This window comes from Lates calcarifer, unplaced genomic scaffold, assembly GCF_001640805.2.
Source record: "Lates calcarifer isolate ASB-BC8 unplaced genomic scaffold, TLL_Latcal_v3 _unitig_1740_quiver_1239, whole genome shotgun sequence".
NCBI classification, from domain to species: Eukaryota; Metazoa; Chordata; class Actinopteri; family Centropomidae; genus Lates; species Lates calcarifer.
In genome coordinates this window covers 3,112-29,752 of record NW_026115728.1, presented here as the reverse complement: position 1 = coordinate 29,752, position 26,641 = coordinate 3,112, and the positions used below count along the sequence as shown (strand labels likewise).

Sequence of the window (26,641 nt, the reverse complement as noted above, 5' to 3'; positions counted from 1 at the left end):
AGAAGATTTGAGAAGAGACGGATAAGACGAGAGAACAAAGAGATGAAGACGGATTAACAAAGAGAATAAACGACAGATTAATCCTCTGAGATTAGAAACAACAGGTGGAGGAGAAAAGAAAAAAGAAAATCTCCTTTGAAGCTGCTGAAAACGACTGAACAGAAAATCACAGCGTTAAACTGAGAAAAGAGTTTGATTCTTTATCAGCAGTCAGCAGCTTCATTTAGTCTATTTCTGCTGATGTGAAGTGTTTTTCTGCTTCACATTAAATCTGACCTGACAGAAAATATAAAGTGATAGTGAAACATATCAGAGTATAAACAGGACCAGGTCACTCTGCTCACTGAGAAACACCCAGTATTTTATCACTATTATTATTATTCATACTAAATCTCTATTAGAAATATGATTTAACAAATCACAGTTTATTCTTTATTTTATTTTATCTATGATAACACATCTTATTCTGGCTGTTTTGTTGGTTAATCTCAGATACTGATTGATTGATTGATTGATTGATTGATCATAAATGATATTAGTGAACATTAAAGACAAACAGGAAACGACAGAAGAGAAGAAGTTTCGTACTCACGTGTTGATGCTGTGTCAGAGAAGCGGCAGCAGCTGTCAGACTGAAGGACGAACTGACAGATCTGATCCTCACACGACTGACACACACACACACACACACACACACACACACAGACACACACACACACACACAAACAAACAACAAACAAACACACAAACAAATAAATAAATATGAGGGTTACATTTATAGTGAACCCGTGGTTCATGTTCAGTTAATTGACTCTTATTTACAGTGAAATGTGATTTTTAAAAAAAAAGAAGACGTGAGAATATAAATGATCAGTGATCAGTGATCAGAGCGGAGACAGCGCCCTCTGCTGGACTCACCGTCACATGACAACATGTCGTAGTCAAACAGACCTGAGATCAGCTGACACACAGTCAGAGTCTATCAGGCAGGTGACAGGTGTCCGGTGGGCGGGGCTTGTCGCAGCTCGTGCAGTCTGCTCAGCGCTGATAGAGCTCGTGCTGCGTCTCAGTCTGACCCGGGTTTAAAAAATGACTTGTTTATTCTCGGAGCGAAGAAGAAGAAGAAGCAGCTGGAGGGTTTGTTCAGTGTCGTCAGGCTGAGGCGGACTGAGGAGGACCCTGTTCGGACCTGGACTTTAAAGAGGTTTCTGTGGTTTTACTGGTTCCAGTTTTTCCGCCTCATCAACTCACCCACAACAACTACAACTGCACCACAGTGAGTCAACCTTAACACAACATAATGCAATATAATGTAATAAACGTGTGTTGGTGCAGCTGCAGGACAACACGTTAGTTTCATTAGAATAAAACAACCTGAAATAAAAACGCCTTCAAAAGTATCTAATAATATTCACATTAATAATCATAATAATCTTAATATGAATTTTTAAAGAAAACCAAAATCATGTGGTCAAATATAAATAATAATAATAATAATAAAATTATAAATAAAATATGATCCAGGATCCAGGATCCAGGTACCTGAAGTCTGTGATCAGGTGAAGTGCTGCACTCTTCCTGCCCACGCACCGATCAGTACCAGGTTAAAACCCCTGATTAGAAGTGGGACGTGGTCTCACCTCTGTCAGACGACCTGATTCAATGATGATCATTTAGAGTTTGACCTCTGTTCATGTTTCAGGCTCCTCCCACTCCTCTGACATCACAGCGAGGGACTCGAACCTGTGACACATGAGCCTCGCCCACGACCAGGTGAGGAGGAGAAGGGTCTGAGGATGCTGCCCTGGACCGCTGACGACCACAACAAGAAAACACCTGAGGAGGAGGAGGAGGAGGAGTACGCCCTTCCTCTTCCTCTCGTTACCATGACGACCTCAAAGGATGACCAATCAGAGGCCACGGTGAGCCCCTCTGTGAATCAGGAGGTCAGCTCAGACTCAGGGGAGGAGACAGGGGCGGCGCTGTCGGACTCTAACCGGGAGGGGTTACTGTGGCAACAGAGGGAGGAGGAGGAGCGGGACGAAGAGGAGATGCAGGCGGTGGCCTCGTCTCCCGATGGACGATTCCTCAAGTTCAACATCGAGATCGGGACGAGGATCCTTCAAGACGGTTTACAAAGGTCTGGACACGGAGACCACGGTGGAGGTGGCCTGGTGTGAACTACAGGTAACACACACACACATGCAGGTCTGAGTAGGTCTGATCGGGTCTAATCCGGTCTGACTGGGTGTAAATAAAGTTTTATTCAGTCAGGTGGACTGACCCAACCCCTGAACTTTATCACATCAGTTGCTAACTAGCACCTCTATGCTAAGCTAGCTGCTGAATGTAAACACATGCGTATGCTAGCAGCTTAGTGAGGTGTCTCCAGGTGATCTGAAGCTCCGCCCCTGAAGCTGATTGGTCAGTTTGTCTGTCCAACACAGGAAACGGTGAAACTGTTTAATCTCTAATGTTTCAGTCTGCCAGTCAGAAGGTCAAAGGTCAAAGGTCAATGCAACAGTAAAACTAATTCACAGTAGAAGTTCATGTGTCTGCAGGACTTCAGAGAGAACTTGGTCCTCAGAGGATGAACCATTTCATCCTGATCCGAAAACAACTGAAGTTTATTAGTTTGATTATTGATCTGAATCAGTCCTGATGAAGCTGCTCAAACAGCCAACCATCACTGTGTGGGTTCAATGATCCTTAATAACCTTTTAATTAAACTCAGTCCAGCCGTCGTGGTAACGGTGGTTGTCGTTGTGGCGACTGGACAGATTAACGAGCGACGGAGGAATGTTACTAACGGAGGAAATGAAATCTGGACTCAAACTGCTTTACAGGACCTTTCAAAATAAAAGCTGCAACAGCGTCTCGAGATAACTTCTGTTGTGAATTGGCGCTATATAAATAAAATTTGACTTGACTTGAACATTCTTCTCAATAAAAGCACATGTAAGGAGTTTAGATCGTTTAGATCGACCCCTGATAACCCCTGATGTTAAAGCTGCTACATGTTGAGTTAGCTAACGTTAGCTAACGTTAGCTAACGTTAGCATGAACAGCTGTTTATGCTGTTTATGAGTTTCAGGCGTTGATGGTTAATGTTTATTTTTCAGGAGATAAAACAACCACAACATATAAAATATAAAATATATAACGTCATCATACAGACGTCCACAGACTGTTTGTTTGTTTGTTTGTCGTCCTGAGGTGTGTGTCTGTGAGCAGGTCAGTGAAGTGTTATCTCAGGTACACAGAGTGCATCTGTGTATCAGACAGGTTTATAGTTTTATTGGGTGGCGTCTCTGACTCTGAGCTCTGATTGGTTCAAAATCAGGAACTGTGGCTGGAGGTGATAGATTCAGAGGGAGGAGGGTTCCTCAGGTAAATATTTAACACACACACATGAACTTTCATTCATTCTTTAATCCAGGTGTGTCTCACCTGCACTGAAACACAGAGGTCATCGTTACACCTTGGTTTCATCCTCAGACTGACACTTCCTGTTTCCCGAGTCGTGACATTGTGTCGACCTCCTGTACAGAGACAGCATCTAATAACTTATTGATCAGTTGATCAGATCAATGATCAGACCTGATGTTACAGTTTGTTTTAGAAGACGTCATATTGTTTCAGGTAAACGTGGAGCAGAAATGTTTCTCCATGGCAGCAGCAGAGGCTCATGGGTATTGTAGTATTTAGTGATTGATCATGATCAATGATCAGTCCCAACCTGACAAACAGGAACCTGAAAGGCTTGTATTACTATCTTTGTGAGGACCTATTTCAGGTTTTAATCATCCCAGTGAGGACACTCTGCTCTGTGAGGATATTTCTGCTCGGTCGTCACGACTTTAAACGACTGTTTGAAAGTTCAGGTTCAGGTTCAGAGGTTCGAGACTCAGGACTTATATGGGCGAGGGTCTTACACAAGTACAGGAAGACGAACGTGTGTGTTTGTGTGTGATAAAGCGCTGACAGTGACATAGCAGTTTGTTGAAGTGTACACAGAATCTGATTGGACGGGCGGCTGCTGGTTGATGCTGATAGCAGCACACACACACACAAACACACACAGAGTGAATGAGGTCAAAGGTCAGCTCTGTGGTGATCTTCCTGTGAATAAACTCTCTTCACCAACAGAGTCATGGATCAGAAAACAGAAAAATAATGAAATAAATAAAAAACAAATAGAACAAAGTTATAAAGTTATAAATTACAAATCAGATTCTTTACATAAATTACTGGTGTTTATACAAACTAGAAATTAAAACATGTTGAATGTTTACACAGACAGAAAAACGTAGAAGCTGAAAGTTGAAAACAACACCTGAAACATTCATTTGATTTGAAGAGTAGAAAAAAGCGGAATCCAAGCAGAAATGTCCTGAAAAAGCTGGATGTTTTTATAGTTGAATAGTTTCTGTAGCAGCAGATGTTAGACTGAAAAACATACAGAAGAATAAGAGTAAAGTTTGAAGAACAAAAACAAGATAATCAGAAAGATTAATGTAAAACAGAGTCTGACTGAAGAGAGAGAGACAAGTCTTATCTACTGAGAGCAGAACTGTTCATTCAGTTTTCCTTCAAACTGTTCATTACACCAAACCCTCAGTTTTCACTACAAACATCAACACAGACTTTCTGCCCCTCGACCTGTCGAAGCAGGAACAGGAAACTTGGTGACGACTGGATCATAGTTTATACTGTTTATATAAACCTGTAGTGAGTCCAGCTTTAAGAACCAGATTCTGGTTCTGTTCAGACTCTGTTCAGATTCAGGTTCAGGGAAAGATCCTGGTCTGGTTTAATCCAGAAGCAGTTCAACATCTGAATAAATCAGTTTAAACTTCATTTTGGAAACAGTGTCATAAATCTAAAGTCTGAAGGGGTGAGATCTGGACAGAACGTCCCCTATAACCCATACAGGTCCTCACAAAGACAGACACACTAACCAACCAAAACCAGTCTGTGTTAAAACAATGCAGGACATGAAATCGGATCCAGAGTCAGATCCATGAGTCTGAAGGTTGATGAGGATTTTTCAGCTCAGTTACCAGCAGCTTTATCTTCAGCTGTGATGAAGCAGAAACTGTTTATGATACACAGTCATTCACAACAAATGGTGTGTGTGCTGATTTCCCATCATGCTCTGCAGTGATGTGAGACGTCTGTGTGTTATCATGTCAGCAGATCATCAGCTGTGTTGTTACAGACTGGATGAGGGCACAGTGTCCTTCACGGTCGACGTCTTCCTCAGTCGACTCACAGCTTTTTAATCTGTTTCATCTCTGAATCGTCAATGAATCCATTAACGTATTGATCGATGACCTTTGACCCCGTCAGACCCACCGTCTGAACAAGGCGGAGCGGCAGCGCTTCTGCGAGGAGGTGGAGATGCTGAAAGCTCTGCAGCATCCCAACATCGTCCGATTCTTCGACTCCTGGAAGTCGACACTGAAGGGCCACAAATGCACCATCCTGGTGACGGAGCTCATGACATCCGGGACCCTCAAAACGTGAGTCCAGGTTCAGAACCTGCAGAATCTTCTCAAACTTCTCAAACATTTTACCTCCTGAACCCCACCTGAGCTGACCAGGTGTGTTTCCTCTTTGAACTTGTCCAGGTACCTGCGCAGGTTCCGTCAGATGAAGCTGAAGCTGCTGCAGCGCTGGAGTTTCCAGATCCTGAAGGGGCTACAGTTCCTGCACTCGCGCTGCCCCCCCATCCTGCACCGAGACCTCAAGTGTGACAACATCTTCATCACCGGGCCCACTGCCTCCGTCAAGATTGGAGACCTGGGCCTCGCCACGCTCAAGAAGGCCTCATTCGCCAAGAGCGTCATTGGTAAGACCTGTTGAAATCCAAGCTGTAGGTCACAGTTGGATGCAGATGTTTGAGGTTTCTGTCATATTGTGACTGGTGGTGCCTTCAGGGACCCCGGAGTTTATGGCTCCAGAGATGTACGAGGAGAAGTACGATGAGGCCGTGGATGTCTATGCCTTTGGTATGTGCATCCTGGAGATGGCGACGTCCGAGTATCCGTACTCAGAGTGTCAGAACGCCGCACAGATCTACCGCAAAGTCACCAATGTAAGTCTCTGCACCACCCAAGCGCCGTCTACTTCCTAGGTCAGGTGTTTGACTGTGTGTCTGTCACTCAGGGAATCAAACCAGAGAGTTTTTTCAAAGTAAAAGTCCCTGAGCTGAAGGAGATCATCGAGGGCTGCATCCGGACCAACAGCAGCGAGAGGTAACGTGACTGCAGATCTCTTCATCTTGAGGAAAAAGGGTCCAGGTGATCGTCAGTGTCTTTCTCTCTGCAGGTTCACGGTTCAGGACCTGCTGGACCACCGGTTCTTCCAGGAGCAGCTGGGCGTCCACGTGGAGCTGGCCGAGGAAGACGATGGCTCGAAGGCGGCGCTGAAGCTCTGGCTCCGGATGGACAGCAACAAGAAGCTCCACGGCAAATACAAAGATAACAACGCCATCGAGTTCCTGTTCGAGCTGTACAAAGACGTCCCCCGAGGAGGTGGCCCAGGAGATGGTACCTGATGACATCATGGTGATGACATCACCTGAGGTGACAGGTGCAGGTGTCTCACCTCTCTCTCTGTCGTTCAGGTGGTGTTGGGTTTCTTGTGTGAGGCGGACTATAAGCTCGTTGCCAAGGCGATCAGACACCGGGTGACGGCCATAAAGCGTCAGCGGGAGAAACAGCGCCGCCTGCTGGAGGGGGCTCAGAGGGACGCTGTCATCGAGGAGGAGCCTGACCCCGCCCCTCCACCACCTGAACCGTCCAATCAGAGACCTGCACCTGCCACAAGCACCTTTGCAGAAGGGAAGGTCGCCAGTCAGGTGTGTTTGAGTTTAAGGTCTGATGACTTCTGTTTTCATGGATGATTCCTGTGACGACCTTTTTCTGTTTTTAGCAGGAAGCAGCTGCCGTTTCAGCCCCCGCCCCTCCCTGGATACAAGCCCCGCCCACAGTAACAGCGACATCATCAGTGCTGTCGTCGAGCAGCAGCCCAGTGGATTCTGGGATCAGCAGCATCTTCAGCAGGATGGAGGGAGACAGAGATGAGGACGACAAAACCGCCAAACACACCTCCTACTCCTCTGCTACCTGTCAGCACATTCTCTGGTTTTTATTTTAAATTTTATTTATTTCAACTCTGACTCTGTGCTTCACATTTAAATCTCTCTGTCTCTCTGGTTGCCATGGCAGCGGACTGTGAGATGGACGTCTCCTTCAGCTCCTCAGGTGTCCCAGAGAAGGTTGAAGCCACACCCCCTCCCATCACAAACCCCACCACCATCCCAATCCTGTCAGTCTCTGCCCCTGCTCCAGTGGCTCAGGAAACCCCTCGCCTTGAGGCTCCTCGTCCTGTGACCCGGGCTCCTTCCAAGGCTCCACCCCTTCCTGTGCTGCGTTTCCCCAAGGTGATCAGGGGGCGGAGCTAAAGAGGATGGAGCTTTTTTTAATCTATCTATTTTTACTCATTTACTTTTTATTTACTATTTCTTCTCTTTCTGAGCACCTGATTGGTTGGTTTCACACAAAAGGAAAAACTCTGAGCTCCGTATAACCCTGTAGGTTCAGGTGTCGCCCTCTAGAGATAATAACGTATTTTTCTCTTGAATCATGGGAAAACAAACTCTTTAGTTCAATCTAAATCATTGATGTTGTCCTCAGAGCATCGCTGTGTCCCATAATGCCAAGCGACCGCCGTCTGGATCAGTCTGCGGCTTCTCCTCACCTGTTGACAGGTAACATTCATCTGTTTAGTTCTGTTGTTGCTCCACATTTGAACATTTAACCTTCTCTTGTCACGTGACTGTTTCCATCTGCAGCTACGCCTCTGATGTGACGTCAGGTCTGAGTGACGGCACCGACGGCCAATCAGATCGGGGAAACCAGGAAGCAACTAAAAAGGCAGCTACGAAGCAGTTCAGGAGGAGAGCGAGAGCTCGTCTGAGAATCACTGGGGTGAAAACACAACTCACTGTAAACCTCAGATTCACCAACCTGCACCTGAACACACCGTTTACTCATACTGTCTGTGTGTGTGTGTGTGTGTGGTGCGTTCAGGTGTCAGATATGGTGGACCGGGTGGTGGAGTGTCAGCTGCAGACTCATGACAGTAAGATGGTGACGTTTAAATTCGACCTGGACGGAGACAATCCAGAAGACATCGCCTCTGTGATGGTGAGGAACAGCAGCCAATCACAGCCCAGTACAGGTTCAGGTGTGGTTCAGTATGAAACCACAGTAAACCAATCCCTGCTGTTTTTCAGCTGCACAGAGACTTCATCCTGCCGCCAGAGCGGGAAGGATTCATCCTCCGCATGTATGACATCATCAACAGGGCGGAGTCAATGATGCCTCAGCCGCCAGCGGGCACGGACAGGTCGTCTCACCTGACCTCGTCCACCCTGCCTGAGTCCACGGTACCTGTTCCTCTGATTTATCATTTAGTCTCAGTTAAAGGACTGATCAAGTTTCTGTTTTGACTTTTCTATTTAAATGTCTGCAGCCTCACCTGTCCACCCCGGGCCTGTCCAGGACTCTGTCCTCATCTTCACTACCTGGTAAAGAAGGAGGGAAAACAAGGGGAGGGAGTTAGTTTCTGATCCTTCCAGGTTTAATTGATCAGATCATCTTCACAGATGAACACCACTGTTCTGATGTTTGAAGTAAGAAGCTAATGTTAGGCTATAAACCAACTACACCACGGTCACATGACGTCAACGTCTCCACCACTAAGCTTCCAACTGGTCATTTCATTTAGCTCTGAGCTCTTCTCCAAAAGCCTTTCTTCTTAGAAAGTTAGTGAGAGTTTGAAAGAGCGTGAGTAGAAACACAACGAGGCTGTAAAGGTGGACTGGTGAGTAGAAACAGACGTTGGTTCTGTTCCTTGATCTGATTCAGCTCAGTTTGTTCTGATGTGATGATCAATAAACCGATTGATTGATTCATCAGTTGCTGTGTTTTCCCGTCAGACATCGATGCTGACCCCTCCCCCTTAAAGGGCGTAGACTTTCACATCGACCCTGAGGCCACGCCCCCCGTCAGACCGCTGAGGTCACAGTCATTTCACACCTCCTCAGGTAAATGAACTCACCTGTAAAATCACCTGATTCTTACTGATGAAAACTGTCACTCACTGTTTATACCCCCCCCCCCCCAGCTTCCTCCCATCAGCTCCACAACTACCCCCACCAATACCCCTCCCAGACTCTACCCTCTCCACCCCCCACCTCCCCCCTCCTCAGTACCACCTCCCATCTCCTCCCTACTCCCCCTACTCCGCCCCATTCCCCCCACAGAGCCCTGCCCCCGGCCTCCCACGGGTCCACAGTAACCCCTCCCTCCTCACCCCTCCATCCACCTCCTCCTCAGCCCCTCCCCCTCCTCCTCACTGGCCCCCCCCTGACCAGCCTTTCTTCACCCTGACCAACATGCTCTCTCTGGCCATGAGCGTGGCCCAGTCCTTCATGCCCCCACCCGGGACCCCAAACCAGGGCTTCCTCCCCCACACCCAGCCCCTGTCTCCCCCATTCCCCTCCCTCCAGTCTCCTCTCTCTCCCCCCATGTCTCCATCACTGGGTCCTAAGCACCACCGCCCCCCGACACTCTCCTCCTTCTCCCCTCCCTTCACCCCACAGTCTCCCTATGGCCCCCCCTTCCCTCAGACCGGCTCTGCCCAGGACGGCCAGCAGGGGGCGCCGCCCAGCCGGACTCCAGACTCACCTCAGGTAAGACAGGGACAGGTGAGTCTCTGAGTGTGCTGATGGTGCGTTCAGGAGCATCTCACCAACATTTTCCATCCATTGTTTTCATTCATTCCTTCGTTACGTTCACTCATTCACTCGTTCATTCAGTCATTGCAGCGCCACAGTCCCGTTCAGCTGAAGGTCGGCTCAGCTCCACCTCCTTATGGTGAGTCTGATGACATCACAAAGTGACATCACAGCAGACTGAACCAATTCACTGATCATTTCTCTGATTCACAGGTTCAGGTTCCGTCTCTGCTCCAGGTCCAACCACAGCTCCAGGTCCAACCACAGCTCCAGGTTCAACCACAGCTCCAGGTCCAACCACAGCTCCCAGTCCAACCACAGCTCCCAGTCCAACCACAGCTCCCAGTCTGACCACTGCTGCCAGTCTGACCACAGTTCCCAGTCCAACCACAGCTCCCAGTCTGACCACAGCTCCCAGTCCAACCACTGCTGCCAGTCTGACCACAGCTACCAGTCCAACCACAGCTCCAGGTCCAACCACAGCTCCCAGTCCAACCACAGCTGCCAGTCTGACCACAGCTCCAGGTCCAACCACAGCTCCCAGTCCAACCACAGCTCCAGGTCCAACCACAGCTGCCAGTCTGACCACAGCTCCAGGTCCAACCACAGCTGCCAGTCTGACCACAGCTCCAGGTCCAACCACAGCTCCCAGTCCAACTACAGCTCCAGGTCCAACCACTGCTGCCAGACTGTCTCCTGTTAATGAGGGTAAGTAACCATCAGTCACAGACGAATCTGAGAGTTTGTCTTCTTCAGTTTTGTCCATAAAATGTCACTGTTTAAATTTCAGTAATCTCAGAGCTGAACAGGGAAAAACCAAAGTGTAACTGACATGAAATTTCCTGATCAGATTCCAGTTTCGCAGACAACCCTGTTTCCTGTGGCGCCCCCTGTGGACAGACCACAGCTGTTTAGACTCTCCTCTGTCTCTTTGCAGTGAAGAAACCTTCAGTCCTCACCGTCGGCCGTTTCCAGGTGACGCCCTCTAAAGACTTCCCCGCTGTCCGTCATCAGGAGCCCCGCCCACTCAGCCGGGCCACGCCCACCGCCCACTCCCCACCTCCCTCCAGGTCAAACCAATCAGAGAGCTCGGAGAGCAGCACGGAGGAGCAGAGCGAATCAGGACAGAGCAGCATTGTCACGGTGACGGTGTCCCCCCCGCCTGGTGGTTACCGTGACAACCACGAGGAGGAGGACAGGAGGAGGAGGGGGGGGCAGAGGCTCGGCGTCAGTCTGTGGGAGGGGTCAGCCAGCAGCCCTGGGGTGAGTGGCAGCAGCTTCAGCCAATTGTGGAGCCGCTCTGTACCCTACGTCAGCTCCGACGAATCAGAGAGCGAGAAGGAGGAGATGTGGGAGGAGCTACAGGAGCTCCGTGAGAGGTGATTGGTGGATTAATGACTGACGAGTTCTGTCATCAAAACAACATAAAAACAAACTCATGAATCCTCTGCTTCCTCCTCCCAGACACCTGGCTGAGGTGCACAACCTGCAGGCCAATCAGAAGAGAGAGATCGAGGAGTTGTACCTGAGGATGGGTAAAGTCCCACCCCCCGGCATCGTCTCTCCAGCCGCCATGTTGAACCATCGCCAACGCCGCCTCTCCAAGACAGGAAACTACCCTCCTGTTCGTAAGAACAGCCTGCAGAGACTAGACGTGCTGCCTCCTACAGGTGGGAGGGTGAACTGCATGAGAAGAAAGTTTCTGATTACAGGAGGAAATGATGTGAATCTTCTCTGTTGTTGTGTTTGTGGCTCAGGCATCATGAGGAAGAGCTCGGTGAGCGGCAGCAGCAGTGGATCTCAGGACAGAGCAGCTAAAGGAGTGACCTTTGCCCCCGAACACACCTGCAAGGTGAGTCCACTCTGACGTCTTCACAGGTCTGAAACCTGCTGTTTAAACACAAGGTTGTGTGTTTTCCATGACCTTGAAGGCATCATTGATACCTCCACACCTGAGAGAATGAAGAGCACTGATTGTCTGGTCTGTGTTAATAATATCCAGGTAGAGAAACACCTTTCTCCTGCAGTGAGTGAGAGGAGCTGAAGACATGATAAAGATGAAGCGGAAGAGGAAACATGAAAATCTTCATCTGATCAAACTCGTTTTTAGATTTATTTTAATTTCTCTGTTTTCTTCAGCACTTTACAGCAGAAACACTGAGACTCAATGATTCTGTTTTATTAAACTGACGAGAGTTAAAACACAGCTCAGGACTCTGACTCTGATCAGTGAGTTTCTGCTGGAACAGATGATTTCACTGATTTTAGATCTGATCTGATTTTTCTATTTGCATGAATCAATTATCTGATGTAAATATTTCACAAACCTGCTGCTCAGTCTGTTTCTGTTTCCACTGAAGCAATTTAAAGATGATTTAAAGAATAATTATTGTGATATTTAAAGAGAGACTGACCTGATGTTTGACGCCTGCAGGTGTTCTGATCAGGTGACGTCCAGCTGAGACAAACATGATTATTATTTCAGTTTGTAAAGTTTGCTGTTCACAGATAATAAACCTGATATATTTTGGTTGTTTGCCGTCTCCTGGAGTTTCAGTGTTTTCTGTTCAATAAAAGTTTCCTTAAATGACAGAATTATGTTTGTTTTACATTCACCATTAAGTTAAGCTTCAGAGTTTAGAAAATGGGAAACAGGAAAGTCTGGTGACACCTGGTGGACAGGTGGAGTATGACAGGAGACTGTACTGAGGAGGAGAGGAGGCAGGAGGCGCTGTGACACACCTGCTCAGAGACAGGAAGTCAGGTGGTTTATAGGAACTCACAGGTGTTTTCCAACAGTCTGACACACCTGTGAAACAGATGTGATCAGATGTGTTTTTAGAAACATGTTGGACAAGCTCTGAGAGTCTGATCTGAACTGTTTCCTCTCCTGTGTTTTTGACTGAAGAAAAGGTGGAAAAGTTTAATTCTAGTTTAAATAGAGCTAAGAACAAACACCTGAATGTTTTAGTCCTTTTTAAACTGAGGAGGTGCACTGCCTCCCCCCGTGGCTAAAACCAGAATTACAACAACAAAACCTTTTTCTCACCGACAAACTTCATCACATCAGAAGTTTGGTTGCTGAAGACTCTGACGGTGAAAGTCCTGTGGGTGATGTTTCCCTGACTCTGAGCTCCAGTGATTTTACTCATTTACAGTTTATTCTTGCTCAAAGAAACAGATCAGAGGTTCTTAACTTTTTTACGAGTGCAACTTCCTGTTGAGAAACAAACATTTTCACTTCTCTGGCTGTTTTTTTTCTCTCAGGGTTAAAGTTTAAATGTGGCATCACAGCTTCACACAGCTGCTGATGAGGCGGCTGTAAACTGTTTATTTTGCTGTGACTGGTTTATTGCTCAAAAAATAGGTTTTACTTTCAGTATCTGTTCAAAATGATGACACTGATAAATCACATTGTTTTCCTGCATCATGTAAAACATTAACTTGTGGTTGGATCAGAACTGTCTCCCTTTGGAAATCCAGGGGATTACCACCACTGCATTTTCTCTTTCACTTGGTATCACACGTGAGTCCGATCAGCCAATAGAAAAACAGTAGCAGGACTCTGTTCCTTCCACAATAAAAGCTGAACACTGATCATCAGATATTCAGATTCTCTCAACACGACTCACCTGTGATGATCTGAACCAGGTAAGACAACAAAATTCTTTCATGATCTCATAAAATATGAATTCTTTCTTCGTTTTTTAAAATATTTAAATCAGTATATTACACACAATATGTTAGAAAATATCACCACAAGATACAACTAACCTGTTGATTCTGGAGCTTTCAAACACAATGAGAACATCCTGTTGCTCATGTATGGTCAATATAGATATGGACAACACAGATGAGTACCACTGGAAATCTCAGGAGCAGTGTGACCAATAGTTAATATTCAGTCAAAACATGACCATTGTACAAAATGAAAAAAAAAAATTAGAATGGCCAAAGTTTTTGAGAAGACTTCATGTGATGCATTTAATGACCTCACAGACCTCCACCGTTTACAATGTCACCTAAAAACCACATTATTACGACCTCCTCCTCTACAGTCAGTGCTGCCCTCTAGTGGACGCATTGTTTAACATCAGTGCTAACATAAAGGACAAATGGAAGTGTGAGGCCAGTGATGGTTATATTGTTTGAAATGGACAAATCTGTTTTCATATGTAAAGAGGAATTAATGAGCCTCATGACTCAGTGGAGCTACAGCGGTTTACTGGTTTTACTTAACTTCCGCATTATGATCAAATAATCAACCTCACAATGGAAATATTTCTTTGACGGTAAAACAGGACTAGATGAGTTTGCAGAACTTTTTTTAAGATTAGTTTTTGGCCACTTCATGTGTGTATTTGATTGTGCAGAGACAGAAAATGTGCCGGCTGGGAATCAAACCCAGAACTCACCACTCAGCTGTTGGGTCGCCCCGAGCTCCAAAACTGAGGCTGAACTGTTTGGTTCTATTTCATTGACTGGATGCTCACTTCATGCAGTCCTGTACATCTACACTTTCTTAGTCTAGTCATTAACCACAAAGTGTTCTTGTTGTTTCCCTCTCAGGTTGGAGCAGCAGCTGGACTTTAGTTACTGAGCCGAGCTGATGGGGAATCAGAACACATGTAACCCAGAAACCAGTCAGACTGGAGACAAGAAGACTGAGATGGAGAAAGAACTGGATGAATTTCTGTGAGTCTTTGAAAATGAACAGGTTCATAATGAAAGATAATATATCGTCAAAGATCCTGAAACAGGAGGAGCTGTAGTAGAAAGTAACATCTGAACACATCATTTTAAGATGGACTACTGAAAACTATGACTTTGGTTTAAATGACAAGTTTAAGATGCTTCTGTTTCTTCTTACAGAAGGTATCATCTGAGATTCTCACACATTATGATGTTGGAACACATTATGATGATGGGACCTGAAAGGATGACATTAATGAAGACATTAAATCAACCACTGATAAATTGTGCAACAGAAAAGTGTCAGGATGAAACTGTTCGTCAGTGGCTGAGACAGAACTCAGAGTCTGATACTTTCATCAAACTCAAGGACATGTTTCATTTCCTGAAAAAACACATTGATGAAGAAGAGAAGAAGAACCACAGTGACAGTGTGGACATCACCTTTTTGGCTCATGGATCGATCAGAGGCTCCATGATCCCAGCCAGCTGTCTGCTGCCTCTGTCCACCATCACAGACGTGCTCCTCTATTCTCCCTGGAACTGCGCCATTTATGCTGGTGCAGCATACGGCATTGCTACAGGACTCATGAAACCTCAGCACAGAGTTTTTCTCTGTGGGAAAAAAGACCACTGTCAAATTCCCAATGAAAAACATTGTCCCATCAAACTGCCCAACCACTGGAACTCAATGAGAAGAGCTGGAGATCAGATGATTCCTAACATCATGCTTAGTCCTTTAAAACCACCAAAGGACAGCTACTGGAGAAGCTTTGAGGCTCTTACAAAGACACATGGTCCACCAGGAAGAAACCGGATCATCATCCCGTTCATCGTCCCAGGAGAGACAAGTGTCCCCTTCTCTGTGGTCACTTTGGCTCTGTCTCTGGTCCTCCTCTCCTCCAGGTTTAAAGCCACCGTCCACCTCGCTGCCTGTCTGAGTGATGGATCTGTTGGACAGAAGTTTGACAGGAAGTATCTGGAGGAGCAGTACGTCTGCACCATCGACAACACTGTGATGACAGCTTCAGACGACATGTTCAGCAGGAAGTTTGGTTAAACATTGTCCACGTGTTTGAAACCACTTCAGGGTCAAAACTGAACAAACCAGAGTCAGAGAGCATCAAACCGTAAATTAAGAAGCTTTTCAAGTTTTATTTTCTGTATTTACTTTACAGACCCATGATCCACAGGTATGTGATATATGAAACCCAGACTGTAGGAATCCTATCCATAATGTTGTCAGACACACTCTGAGTCTGTCAGTGGTAAAAACAAGAACTTCAGTGGACGGACTTTGACGTGGATGATTGTCCATTGGATTACATTACAGCAGCTGTTGGTGGAGGCTGGGTTCACTGTTCTTGATCAGAACTGCACCGTGGCTTTAAAAGGACATTTCTGGGTTCAGCTGTCCAGTTCAGTCGAGTTTAGAAAAACCTGCATAAAGTAGCAAAGATGATTAAGATGAAAATCTTCATGTTCAATACTGAAAAATCTATGTTGTGCTGGGTGTTTTGATTTTTACTGCAGAAATCTCAGCAGAGCATTTTTATAGTCTCTGTTCTACCTGTTATTGTTTCTCTAAAGTAACTTTTGTTTTTTTGTCCAAATCATATAATGTTTGAACATTTGCTCTGACATAAACTTCCTGACCTGTAGATGGCAGCAGGATGAAGACAGAGTGGAAATATGGAAAAAGAAATGTAAAAATTAATGGATACTTTTATTTATTTAGGACAAAATCATTAAGCTTCAATAAAGGTTAAATAAAAATGATGTGTGAAGATTGTGATGAGTCATTGAAGAATGTTGGGAGTTTCCACAGGACAAAGTCTGGATCAGTTTCTCTTTCACTTTTGAAGCAGAGAGACTCAGACAGCAGCAGTCTGACTCCGCCTCCTCATCATCTCATCTGGACTCAAACAACCTAAATACTCAATATAATATCTGCTCAACTAACGTCAGGTAAGATGCTGTCTTTACTACAAACCTCTGTTCAGAGATGAGAAACAGTCCAGCTGGAACACTTATCAGTTGCTTGTTGAAATTCAAAAGCTTTAACAGCAGAAGTTTGATATTAAATGATTCTGTGGAACCTCAGTCAGGATGTTTCTGAACTGAATGTCATGGACAGGATCTGCTCATAGAAACTACAGAGGAGTTCATGTGGAAGTTAGACAGATGGTAGCGTTCTTTTTAGTGTGAGTCTGTAACAGCACTTGCAGATTTCAGCATCACAGTCAAACATCAAGTGAGTTTCACTTTCTCTCTTGGAAACACTGGGGATTTTCATATGGATCTCAGTGGTTTCTCATTCCATTTCCTTTTTACCATCAGCAGCAGTGGCCTGATCTGAAACAGCCAATAAAAAAAGTCCTCTGTTGTAAGAAGAATCAAACCTCGGTGTTGACTCAGACCAGAGCCTTTTCTCTACTCTTCAAAGCAGGTAAGACAAATGGGGGTCAAATGGAAATTTTCAGATAATGATCTCATATACTATTTTTTAGACATTGTTTCTCCAAAATCTTAACTTTGTTGTAATACGAATAATATTTTTGAATCAGTTTCCATATGCAGCAAGCATACATGAATGTATTCACTTTTTAATACACATTTTTCTCTTAATTAGTTTAAGTATATAATAAATAGTAAATTGAATCAGTCTAATATCTGAAACAGTAACTTCTGATTCAAGGAATCTAGTAACTTACTAAAGTCTACTAATGTAATAAATGATACAATAAAAATGAAGATGTGTAGATGATCGAACTAACGGCTGGTAAAGTGAGGAAGGTGATATGGTAAAAGTGAATGGGTGGAGGTTATGATTACAGAATCCTGGGATGTCTACGAATGAAAATTACTGATTAAATTAAATTGAATAAATACATTTTGGCTTCAACCCAGTCATGAGCAGGTAATGAAGTGTTCAGCCTACTTGAGCTGTCTTGTTGCTGGAGACTCTACTGGTTGGAAACCAAGTGGTGATCTATAACAGCAGTGTATGAAGCCAGCAACATTTTCATGATGGAGGCACAGTGTGGTTGTCAGGTGACAACAGGTCTGTTTCAGCTGTTCTGGAGGATGGAGATTGTCCTTTCACACATCATTGAGCTCATGCTAAACTTCCTCTGGTAGACAAGCAGCAGGATAGAATAAGTTCAATCATTTCTGTAAAGGAGTTTTGCTGAATAACTTTAGAAAAATTGGGCACATGACACAATTAATCTTTGAAAATCTTCAAGGCAAAAACACAGGGATATTAAATAGAAATTATAAAAGTATACCCAGACACTTTTGCTCTTCTGGCCTAATTTGTCACTGCTTCACTTGTAAGACAGAGTGTGCATGTATAGACAAAAGAAGAGCAGGTGCTGAAAGAAAGAACAAAATGACAAGGATAAAGTGCAAAACTGGCTCAATGCCAGAAATGTTGTAAAAAGCTACATGATGAGTGGCTGTCAGCTCAAAGCAACAGAAACCAAAGGCCACAAACTCAGGAACTTTACTGGGGAATGACATCACATTTTAAGGCGTGGTAGTTTGATCTCTGCTGAGCAGGACTTCCTCTTCCTTTCTTTGTCTCAGTTGGAACAAAAAATTATTTTATTTATGAGCCTCTAAATAATTTCATTTGGAGTTCCTGTGCAGAAATTACATTTTTACACATGATCAATTAAGACAAGATATGAGACAAGATATGGAACTTTGCACTGTAATGAAGAAAGACAAACATGGATCATGTGTCAGCACATCAACTACATAACTGGAACATAATGAGGGTGATTTATTGATCAGACAAAAGAATAAATTATTTCTAACAGTATTAATAAATGAGTGGTAATACAGAACAGTTCTTTGATGAATGGATAAGATTTTCATTCTGGAGATTTTGGTTGTTTATTCTTGGAGTGTGTCCACTAGAGTTAATCTTCCAGAACTGTCTGTCCAGCAGCAGTTTAAATAAAGACCACATTATTAGCTACATGCAGACATTTAAATGTTTATCTGCCTCTCTTGTAGACCTGCTGACCTCTCAGTGTCATCTCACCATGGATGTTGCCGACAAGCTCGTAGATAAAATCTTCTCCTGGGTGAAACTACAGAGAGAATGTGCAGATAAGCTGAAGAAACTAGCCACTGAGCTGGAGGAAAACCAGCAGAATGTTAATGTCTCTAAGGTTGTTGGGAGCTCGGTGTCTGTAGGTGGTGCAGTTGCACTGACAGTGGCAGGTGTAGCAACCATCTTTACAGGAGGGTTAGCAATACCAGTTCTAGCTGCAGCAGGAGCAGTAGCATCAGGGGCTGGTTTGGCGACCAGTGTGGGATCTGATATCGTTGGAGCAACCAAGTCAAGTAACACCATGACAGAGGCAAGGTGGTGCCACTCCTGTCAGGGTTTGTTGGAGAGTTGACCACAGGTGTAATCACCAAAGCAGGAATTAAAAAAGCAGGAAAAGAAATTTTCAAAAATAGCGTCACCAAGGCGGCCACATCTGTAGGAATGAAAACATCTGCAAAATGAATTGGACGTGTGAGTATATTAGAAACTTCATTCATTAAACACAGAAAAGAAATATTTTTTGACACTTTCACAAAGGTCAGATCTTCGTCTTACTCTTGATATTAATTGTAAAATGTTGGTTTTCAGGTTGGTGGAGGAGCGATTGGACTTCTGATTTCAGTTCCTGAGTTGATTTACAACATTCAGACTCTGGAGCAATCTGAGACGGAAGTCAGTAAGAATCTCAAAGAGAAGGCTGAAGCCATGAAAACAGCTTCTGAGGAGATGAAAACAGAACTGGACAAAATCGAGTGAGTCAAGTGAAAATCATCGTGACAGAAAGAACAGAACTTCCCCTGAGGGCTTCTCTGGGTTTTCTCTCATAGTAATGAGATCAACTGACAACTGCCGTTTCAACAGAGATGAAACAACAACTAATAGCTGCTACATCTCCTCAGGCCTCATCTTCAGACACTTAGACTATAGGATAGATGTTTCTCATGAGCTCTCAGGTACATGGAGTCCATAGAGAAAGGCTGCACCAACAACTGCAGACACATAGTTCATTTGTTAAGTTCTGTCCATATTGGAGGTAAAGAGTAGTATATGTAGTGGAAAGTGATACTGGAACATTTCATCATTAAAAGATGCATAACTGGAACAGATTGTGTTAAACTGGTTGAAATGATATGATAATTTCATGGTGGAAAATGTATCAGAACATCTAAAGAAACTTGTCCAAACTGCCTCTAGAATATAGTCTATGTTACTGCCTGTATCATCAGTTAGTTTCTCACTGTCATATCTCACAAGAATATTGTTAAATCTTCCACATCGTGCTGTGCACTGGACACACCTTTATATATGAAACTATTTTCAACCCCAAATACTCCAGAAACGGCAAACAGATGTAAGATAACAGATTCAGAAGAAGTTACAAATGATTTTGGATAAATTTCATTGCAGTGTAAAATGTGTTTGCTCTGTCACTGAAGTTCCCCAAGTCACATTAACTGAACCTTCACTTCTTTTATCCACAGAAAGCTGCTTCAGGAGATGGACAAAAGATAACGTGAAGAGGAAGAAAAGCTAATCAGAGAGAAAGATGAAAGAGAGAAAGAAGAAAGAGAAAAAGAAGAAAGAGAGAAGCTTATTGGAGAGAAAGAAGAAAGAGAGAAAAGGAGAAGAGAGAGAGAAGAAAGACAGAAGAAGAAAAAAAAGAAAAAAGAAAGAGAGAAGAAGAGAAAAGCGGAAGAAGAAAGAGAGAAGCTTGTCAGACAGAAAGAAGAAAGCGAAAACAAGAAAAGAGAGAAAGAAGAAAGAGAAAAAGAAGAAAACTTGGTGTCAGAAATGACAGAGTATTAGATCATTACACTGTATATTTCAACGCAAGACCAGAATCAATAGAAACAGGGAAGAACACTGAAGAAAACATGGATCATGATGAGCAGACAAAACGAGTCAAAAAAGAGTGAAGAGTAGGAAATGGGTTAGGTTTAAAAAGAAAGATTCAATTCAACAGAATTTTTCCATTCTGAACATAAGAACATTAATTAATTTCACTTAGTTTAACATTTTTCACTAGGTTTCTGCACTTTAATTAATACAAAACAGCTGCTATCAGTCATTTACTGACATGGTGTCTGTGTGCAAATCCATTTTCAAACGTGCAATACTTGTATTTAGTTCATTTTCTGTCTCTATGTATAAAGTCCTGTGTATATTGCTCTTCTGTTAATATTTTTTATTACATTGTCATGTTTATACTGTTTGTGTTTGATTTTTTACAGTCTTATCTTGTTGTTATCTTGCCTTTACTTGTATCTATGTCTTTCTGTCTTTTCAATCACTTATGCTGCTGCAACGATGTAAATTTCCCCTCTGTGGGACTAATAAAGGATTATCTTATCTTATCTTATCTTATCTTATCTTATCTTATCTTATCTTATCTTATCTTATCTTATCTTATCGTAACTTAACTTAACTTAACTTAACTTAACTTAACTTAACTTAACTTATTGTTAAAATGACTGGTTGTTTAAAGTGACTCTAACCTGTGTAGCTAGTGATATATTTCCTAATGTAACTGTAAATTAACTGACTGGAAAGAATCCATGTTACTTGTTAAACAATGTGGTTTGTTTTTAATGGTGAGAAAGAAAACAGGACTATTATATTTTTATTCTTGTTATCCTGTAAAATGTCAAACTGTTTGTGATCTCTGTGCTGAAGCTCCTTAATAACTTTCTTTATGACACATTAACTGAGCTGAAGACTGTTGTTAATCGCCATCTAGTGGCTGTAGTTATTATCACAGGAACAAAGTAGGTGATGTAGTGTAAAGATCAACAGAGCTGGTGTTCGGAGGACAATTATTTATTTAGTATATTGTAGGACACCTGTTTATTTTGTATGCTGTTATATGGAAATGTTGTTGAACTAAGTTTCATATTGTTTCTCAGTGCTGTGACAATAAAGTATATATCTATCTATCTGGATTTTCTTTTCTTTTGTTCAGTAACCTTTGACATTTCATTAGAATATTCTAATCAGCACTAAAACTAAAAAAACAGTTGTGTTTTTGTCAGCAGGGGTAGTTTACATGAGACTAAAAGGTAAGAGAACTATCATGTACTGCGCTGTAAGGACACGTATGATGTGCTCATGGTCTGGTCTGATAACAGTTAATGTTCAGCAGACAACAGATAACAGAATCTGATCTTGATCTTGAATCCAGACTTTGCTCTGTAGGTGCGTCTTTACAAGAAGTCACATGACTTAGAGAAACTGAGCTGCAGGAAAAACTCCAGTGAAGAAGAAAGTCTCCTTCAGTCAGGAAGCTACAGACTCTCTCCAAACAGCTCTGAGGAACAGGTAAGATACTTCTTTTACTTCTTTACTTCTTTTTTTTCTTCTTCTGCTGCAGAGTCAAGTCAAAGCCACAAATCTGACCCTGATTCATTTTAAAATAATGATCTCATCACCAGGAAACTATTTCTTTTTTCATTGTTTCCCCAAAATCTTTACTTTGTTATAACACAAATAATATTTTAGAGTCAGTTTCATCAGTGATGGTGGTCGAGGTTTTCACATCTGTCTCATCAGTTTTCCTGTCTTTTTTAAAATAATCGTTAGCTTAGAAAACTTAAAGACAGTTCAGCAGCAGTTTAAATAAAGACCACATTATTAGCTACATGCAGACATTTAAATGTTTATCTGCCTCTCTTGTAGACCTGCTGACCTCTCAGTGTCATCTCACCATGGATGTTGCCGACAAACTCGTAGATAAAATCTTCTCCTGGGTGAAACTACAGAGAGAATGTGCAGATAAGCTGAGGAAACTGGCCACTGAGCTGAAGGAAAAAAAGAAAAGTGCCAATGTCACTAAGATTGTTGGGAGCACAGTGTCTGTAGGTGGTGCAGCTGCAGCAGCAGCAGCAGGTGCTTTAGCCTTCTTTACAGGAGGGTTAGCCATACCAGTTCTAGCTGCAACAGGAGCAGTAGCATCAGGGGTTGGTTTGGCGACCAGTGTGGGATCTGATATTGTAGATGTTGTCATATCAAACTGTGCCATAAATGACGCAAAGCAGATTTCAAAGGAGATTGAGGATCTTGAAAAGGAACTCCAGAAGCTCACAGGGTCACTGAAAGAGGAACAACAGGCTGGTGATCATTCTGAAGATCATGTCATGGAGCGAATCCTGAGAGCAATGGCCAAACGCAATGGACTGAAATTACCTGATAATATCAGTTTGTACAAGATGATGTTTGGATTGTCCAAATCGTTCTCTGGGGACAATAGTGATGTGATTCGTTTGGGTTTGACCCTGCTTTTAAATTTTGTTCAAACTGCGGCAGTGAAAGGGCTGACAACCATAGTTGGATATTCAATAGGAAAGAAGCTGGCCGCCAATATGGGGAAAAAAGCAGCAAACAAGACAGCTGGACGTGTAAGTATGAAGGAAAGAAACAGGTCAGTGTCAGGTACAGCAGGAGGCGCTGTTTCCTGACAGCATCCAACATCAGACTGAGACTTTCCAAGTCTTGTCATCAAAAGTGTTTGTTTCTTTTTCAGATTGCAGGAGGAGCAGTTGGACTTCTGTTCTCAGTTCCTGAGCTGATTATCCACTGTCAAAATGTGAACAACTGTGAGACAGAAATCAGTCAGAGTCTCAGAGAGAATGCTGACATCATACGGACCGCTGCTGAAGAGCTGGAAAAAGCACTTGATCAAATTCGGTGAGTCTGAAAACCAACATTATTTACAGTGTAATGTTAGAAATAAAAAGACATCATCAAAGTTCAGCTTTCTGTTCGTATTCTGAGGTAAAGAGTATCTGTACTGGAAAGTGATAGTGGAACATCTCATTGTTATAAGCTGCATAACTGGAACAGATTGTATCAAACTGGTTAAAATGAAATGTCGATGATACTTGATGATATCGAGTATGATATTTAAATAACATGACAGCTTTTCATGGTGTAAAAAGTGTCAACACATCCCAGGAAAGTTGTTCAAACTGCCTCTAAAACATAGTCTATGTTACTGTCCTCATTTTGCTGTCACATTATCAGGTTATGTATTTTCAACATCACATTATTTTAAAATGTTTTAAACCCCAAATACCCCAGCAACCAGCAACAAACACCTCATGGCAACATCATCCATTTAGTCTGTTTTACATCCCCCATAATTTATAATTTTCCTGAAAGGAGAAATGGCTCTGGGCTCTTATGGGCTTGGGCAGCAGGGCTCCATCTGCTTGGTCAAACATATTGACAAGTAGAGCATGAATGCATAGCACATGGAAATATATTGTGGTTCACACTGTCTTTTGCAATATACAAATTGTGCATGTTAATATTGTATTGATGGTAAATTTTAGATGTATTGTGCAGACCTACCACCAACCAGTCCTGTGACTTGTTTAGCCTGACAAACTAGAGCTAGCACCATGTTACACAGTAAACAGACATGAGGCTTTAGTTGAAAATCTCAATTACATTAGATAAATCTCCCCTCAGAGTAAAATATGTTTGTTGGCTACCACTGATGTTGATGTTTCTCAAGTCACACTAACTGTACCTTCACTTTTATTCCCAGGAGGATGCTTGAAGAGATCTCTAAAAGACAACGTGAACAAGAAGAAAAGAGGAGACAACGTGAACAAGAAGAAAGAGAAAAGAGGAGACGACATCGAGAGCAAAAGGAACTGCTGTTAGGTTGCACAGTGGTTGTTTTCGTTGTCTTCCTGGCCTTCCTTGCTTTCCGTACCTTCCTCAGTGGAAACAGCAGCGTTAGCAAAGAAAGCAATCATGAGACCAATCCGTTGATAAATGATAAAAGATCCAAGATCTCAGAGAGCATCACAGAAAACAACCTGGACCTCTTTGGAACAACTGAAACATGGTTTCAAAGGGACACCACCAATGATGTCTTTGGAGAATCTGCACCAAAAAATGTCAAATATTATCGTCAGTCAAGAGACAGTGGAAGGGGAGAGGTGGTGGTTCAGTTTTCACAGGTGATTAAGGGCAAACAAATCCTTTTTGACATCATTATGAGTTTAGATCATGTCCAGGACAAGAACAGAAACCAGGAGACTTCAGATGAATCTCAAACAGATCAAACACAAGAGGATAAACGAGGAGATCAAACTGATCAAAGCAGAGGTGAACAAGAGAGAGAGAGAGACCAAAATGAAGAGAGTGGAGGTGAAGAACAGGAAGGTGATGATCAGGAAGATGATCAGAGAGATGATGAGGATGAAGAGAGTGATCAGAGTGAAGAGAAGAGCGATAACAGCACCGTTACCAACAAAACCAATCATGACACCAACCAAAGCCCTCGTGGAACAATAACCATGGGGTTGCTTAATGTTCGGTCAATAAATAAGAAAAAATCCAACATCTCACAGCTTTTGAAACAACTTAACATGTCTGTCTTTTGCATAACGGAGACATGGACCAAAAAGGAAACTGCAGAGAAAGTCCTTAGAGAATCCTCAGCACAAAATCACAGTGTTTGTTCTGTGTCAAGGGAAGGTCAAGGGGGAGGGGCAGCGATTCAGTACCTTTTATCATGTAAGCATCAAAGTAATCACTCTGACTTCATTACAACCTTTCAATATGTTGCCACAGTCCTGCAACATGATGCGTGGGACACATCTGTCCTGGTCATCAATGTGTACCACCCTCCGAAGGACAACTTGACCCGATTCAACACCTTCCTGAATGAGTTGCAGATGCTCTTGGATGTTTTTGAAAACTCGAACAACATCATCATAACTGGAGATTTCAATATCCACGTCAACAACGACAAAAAGACCTCTACTAAACTCTTTAAAGAATTTTTGAAGAACAACACACTCCTTCAGCATGTAAAGGTGCCAACACACAAGGGAAATAATACTCTGGATCTGGTCATCACCAAAAATGTTGAAATCTTCTGTCTGAGTGTCATCAACTACAATATATCAGATCATTGCCTTATAAAGTTCAAGGCCAGACCAGAGTCTACAAATGACGAGCAGGTAAAACGATTCAAAAGTGAACATCACAGTGGCCCTGAAGGTCAAAACACAACAACAATTTAGACAACAAAACAAGAATTGAACAAACACAACAACTTTTCAGATAACGGAAAGGGAGGGACAACACGTTTGTGATTGGACAGAACCAGGTAATTCAGAGTTTAGCTCAACAGCAAAACAATCAATTGCAGCTGTGCTGTTGTGTTTTGTGAAATGTTTTGTTTTTGACCATTGAACCATTTTGACCATTTTAAATGATTTGAGTGACTACAGAGAATCCATGTCACTTGTTAAATGATGTGGTTTGTTTTTCATGGTGAGAAAGAAATCAGGACTATCTTATTTTTTTTCTTGTTATCCTGTAAAATGTTTAAGAGTTTTGTTCTTTAGTGCCATCTAGTGGCCGTATGGAAACAAAGTAGATGATGTATAATGATTTTAATATAATGAACTACAGCTGAAAACAGATGTAACAGGATCCAAGCACCTTGACAGAGTCTTCACCAACCTCGAAATCTCAAAATCATTTGTGTTCATTTATTGTTTATTTACCAGGAACAAATCACCATAAATCAACAGATAAAGGCCAAATATTAGTGAAGGGGGAGAATAATTGTGTCTGGGTACATTTTTTTTCTCTTCTTTTGTTCACCTTTCATTAAAATATTCTGGTTACACAAACTGGTTCATTTGCATTAATTTCTGAAGATACTCTAACTTCTGTGCCTATATCCCTGAAACTCTTATATACAGTTTCTAAGACTGGTTGTTTATGGGAACAGTGTTTAATGTAATACATGATGTTTTCATGTAGGTATAGATGACATGAAGTAAAGGACACAGGATATTTGGAGAAAGGTGAGAAAACACCTGACATTCTCTAAATGAACTGAAACAGATGGTTATTTGTATGACCTCCTGTTCATCAGGCTGCTGCTTCATCTGTTTATTTTATCTGTAAAACACAGAGGGCCGAACTTCACAGCAGTCAAATCCAAACAGAATAACAAGCGAAGGAGTGATTAAACTGTGGAGCCACAGGTTTGAGAATCCTCAGCTCTGTTCAGTTTATCCAGAACAACTGTCTGAACATCACTA

The 26,641-nt window shown here is 42.9% G+C and overlaps 3 protein-coding genes and 2 long non-coding RNA genes across 5 annotated transcripts; 4 read left to right on the top strand and 1 right to left on the bottom strand.

The window, feature by feature from the left end:
• Positions 1 to 556: 556 nt before the first annotated feature.
• On the bottom strand, positions 557 to 1,613 carry LOC127139593 (uncharacterized). Its single transcript, XR_007809839.1, has 3 exons — positions 1,543 to 1,613; positions 919 to 1,266; positions 557 to 668 (listed from the first exon to the last, which is right to left on the bottom strand). It is a non-coding gene; the product is annotated as an uncharacterized LOC127139593 (long non-coding RNA).
• Positions 1,614 to 1,704: 91 nt separating this feature from the next.
• LOC108890345 (serine/threonine-protein kinase WNK4-like) lies at positions 1,705 to 12,354 on the top strand. Its single transcript, XM_018687210.2, is given in 24 exon segments — positions 1,705 to 2,108; positions 2,110 to 2,187; positions 5,353 to 5,525; positions 5,634 to 5,854; positions 5,943 to 6,100; positions 6,172 to 6,260; positions 6,334 to 6,529; positions 6,531 to 6,554; positions 6,632 to 6,865; positions 6,940 to 7,135; positions 7,236 to 7,450; positions 7,704 to 7,777; positions 7,862 to 7,997; positions 8,100 to 8,216; positions 8,306 to 8,458; positions 8,545 to 8,599; positions 9,011 to 9,118; positions 9,213 to 9,766; positions 9,893 to 9,950; positions 10,025 to 10,519; positions 10,749 to 11,190; positions 11,276 to 11,481; positions 11,569 to 11,663; positions 11,814 to 12,354. Coding segments are annotated over 24 exon segments (4,431 nt in total). The 5' UTR covers positions 1,705 to 1,796; the 3' UTR covers positions 11,856 to 12,354.
• Positions 12,355 to 13,386: 1,032 nt separating this feature from the next.
• Positions 13,387 to 16,282, top strand: LOC108890348 (uncharacterized). Its single transcript, XM_018687213.2, has 3 exons — positions 13,387 to 13,462; positions 14,381 to 14,506; positions 14,684 to 16,282. Exons 2-3 carry the CDS (start codon positions 14,421 to 14,423, stop codon positions 15,561 to 15,563), a joined length of 966 nt encoding a protein of 321 aa, XP_018542729.1. The 5' UTR covers positions 13,387 to 13,462; positions 14,381 to 14,420; the 3' UTR covers positions 15,564 to 16,282.
• A 2,250-nt stretch (positions 16,283 to 18,532) lies between these two features.
• On the top strand, positions 18,533 to 20,423 carry LOC108890349 (uncharacterized). The gene is made up of 3 exons (XR_007809840.1): positions 18,533 to 19,040; positions 19,158 to 19,321; positions 20,051 to 20,423. It is a non-coding gene; the product is annotated as an uncharacterized LOC108890349 (long non-coding RNA).
• A 1,847-nt stretch (positions 20,424 to 22,270) lies between these two features.
• Positions 22,271 to 26,224, top strand: LOC108890346 (uncharacterized). The gene is made up of 3 exons (XM_018687211.2): positions 22,271 to 22,960; positions 23,086 to 23,249; positions 24,115 to 26,224. The coding sequence occupies exons 1-3, from the start codon at positions 22,271 to 22,273 to the stop codon at positions 25,604 to 25,606; spliced, it is 2,346 nt and encodes a 781-aa protein (XP_018542727.2). The 3' UTR covers positions 25,607 to 26,224.
• Positions 26,225 to 26,641: the final 417 nt, after the last annotated feature.

Bases quoted from the DNA above. Each gene is read 5' to 3' on its own strand.
- LOC108890348 (XM_018687213.2), top strand. From the start codon at position 14,421: ATGGGGAATCAGAACACATGTAACCCAGAAACCAGTCAGACTGGAGAC. The intron at 14,507-14,683 runs GTGAGTCTTTGA...TTCTTCTTACAG, and splicing joins AAAGAACTGGATGAATTTCT to AAGGTATCATCTGAGATTCT.
- LOC108890346 (XM_018687211.2), top strand. From the start codon at position 22,271: ATGGATGTTGCCGACAAACTCGTAGATAAAATCTTCTCCTGGGTGAAA. The intron at 22,961-23,085 runs GTAAGTATGAAG...TTTCTTTTTCAG, and splicing joins CAAACAAGACAGCTGGACGT to ATTGCAGGAGGAGCAGTTGG. The intron at 23,250-24,114 runs GTGAGTCTGAAA...TTTTATTCCCAG, and splicing joins AAAGCACTTGATCAAATTCG to GAGGATGCTTGAAGAGATCT.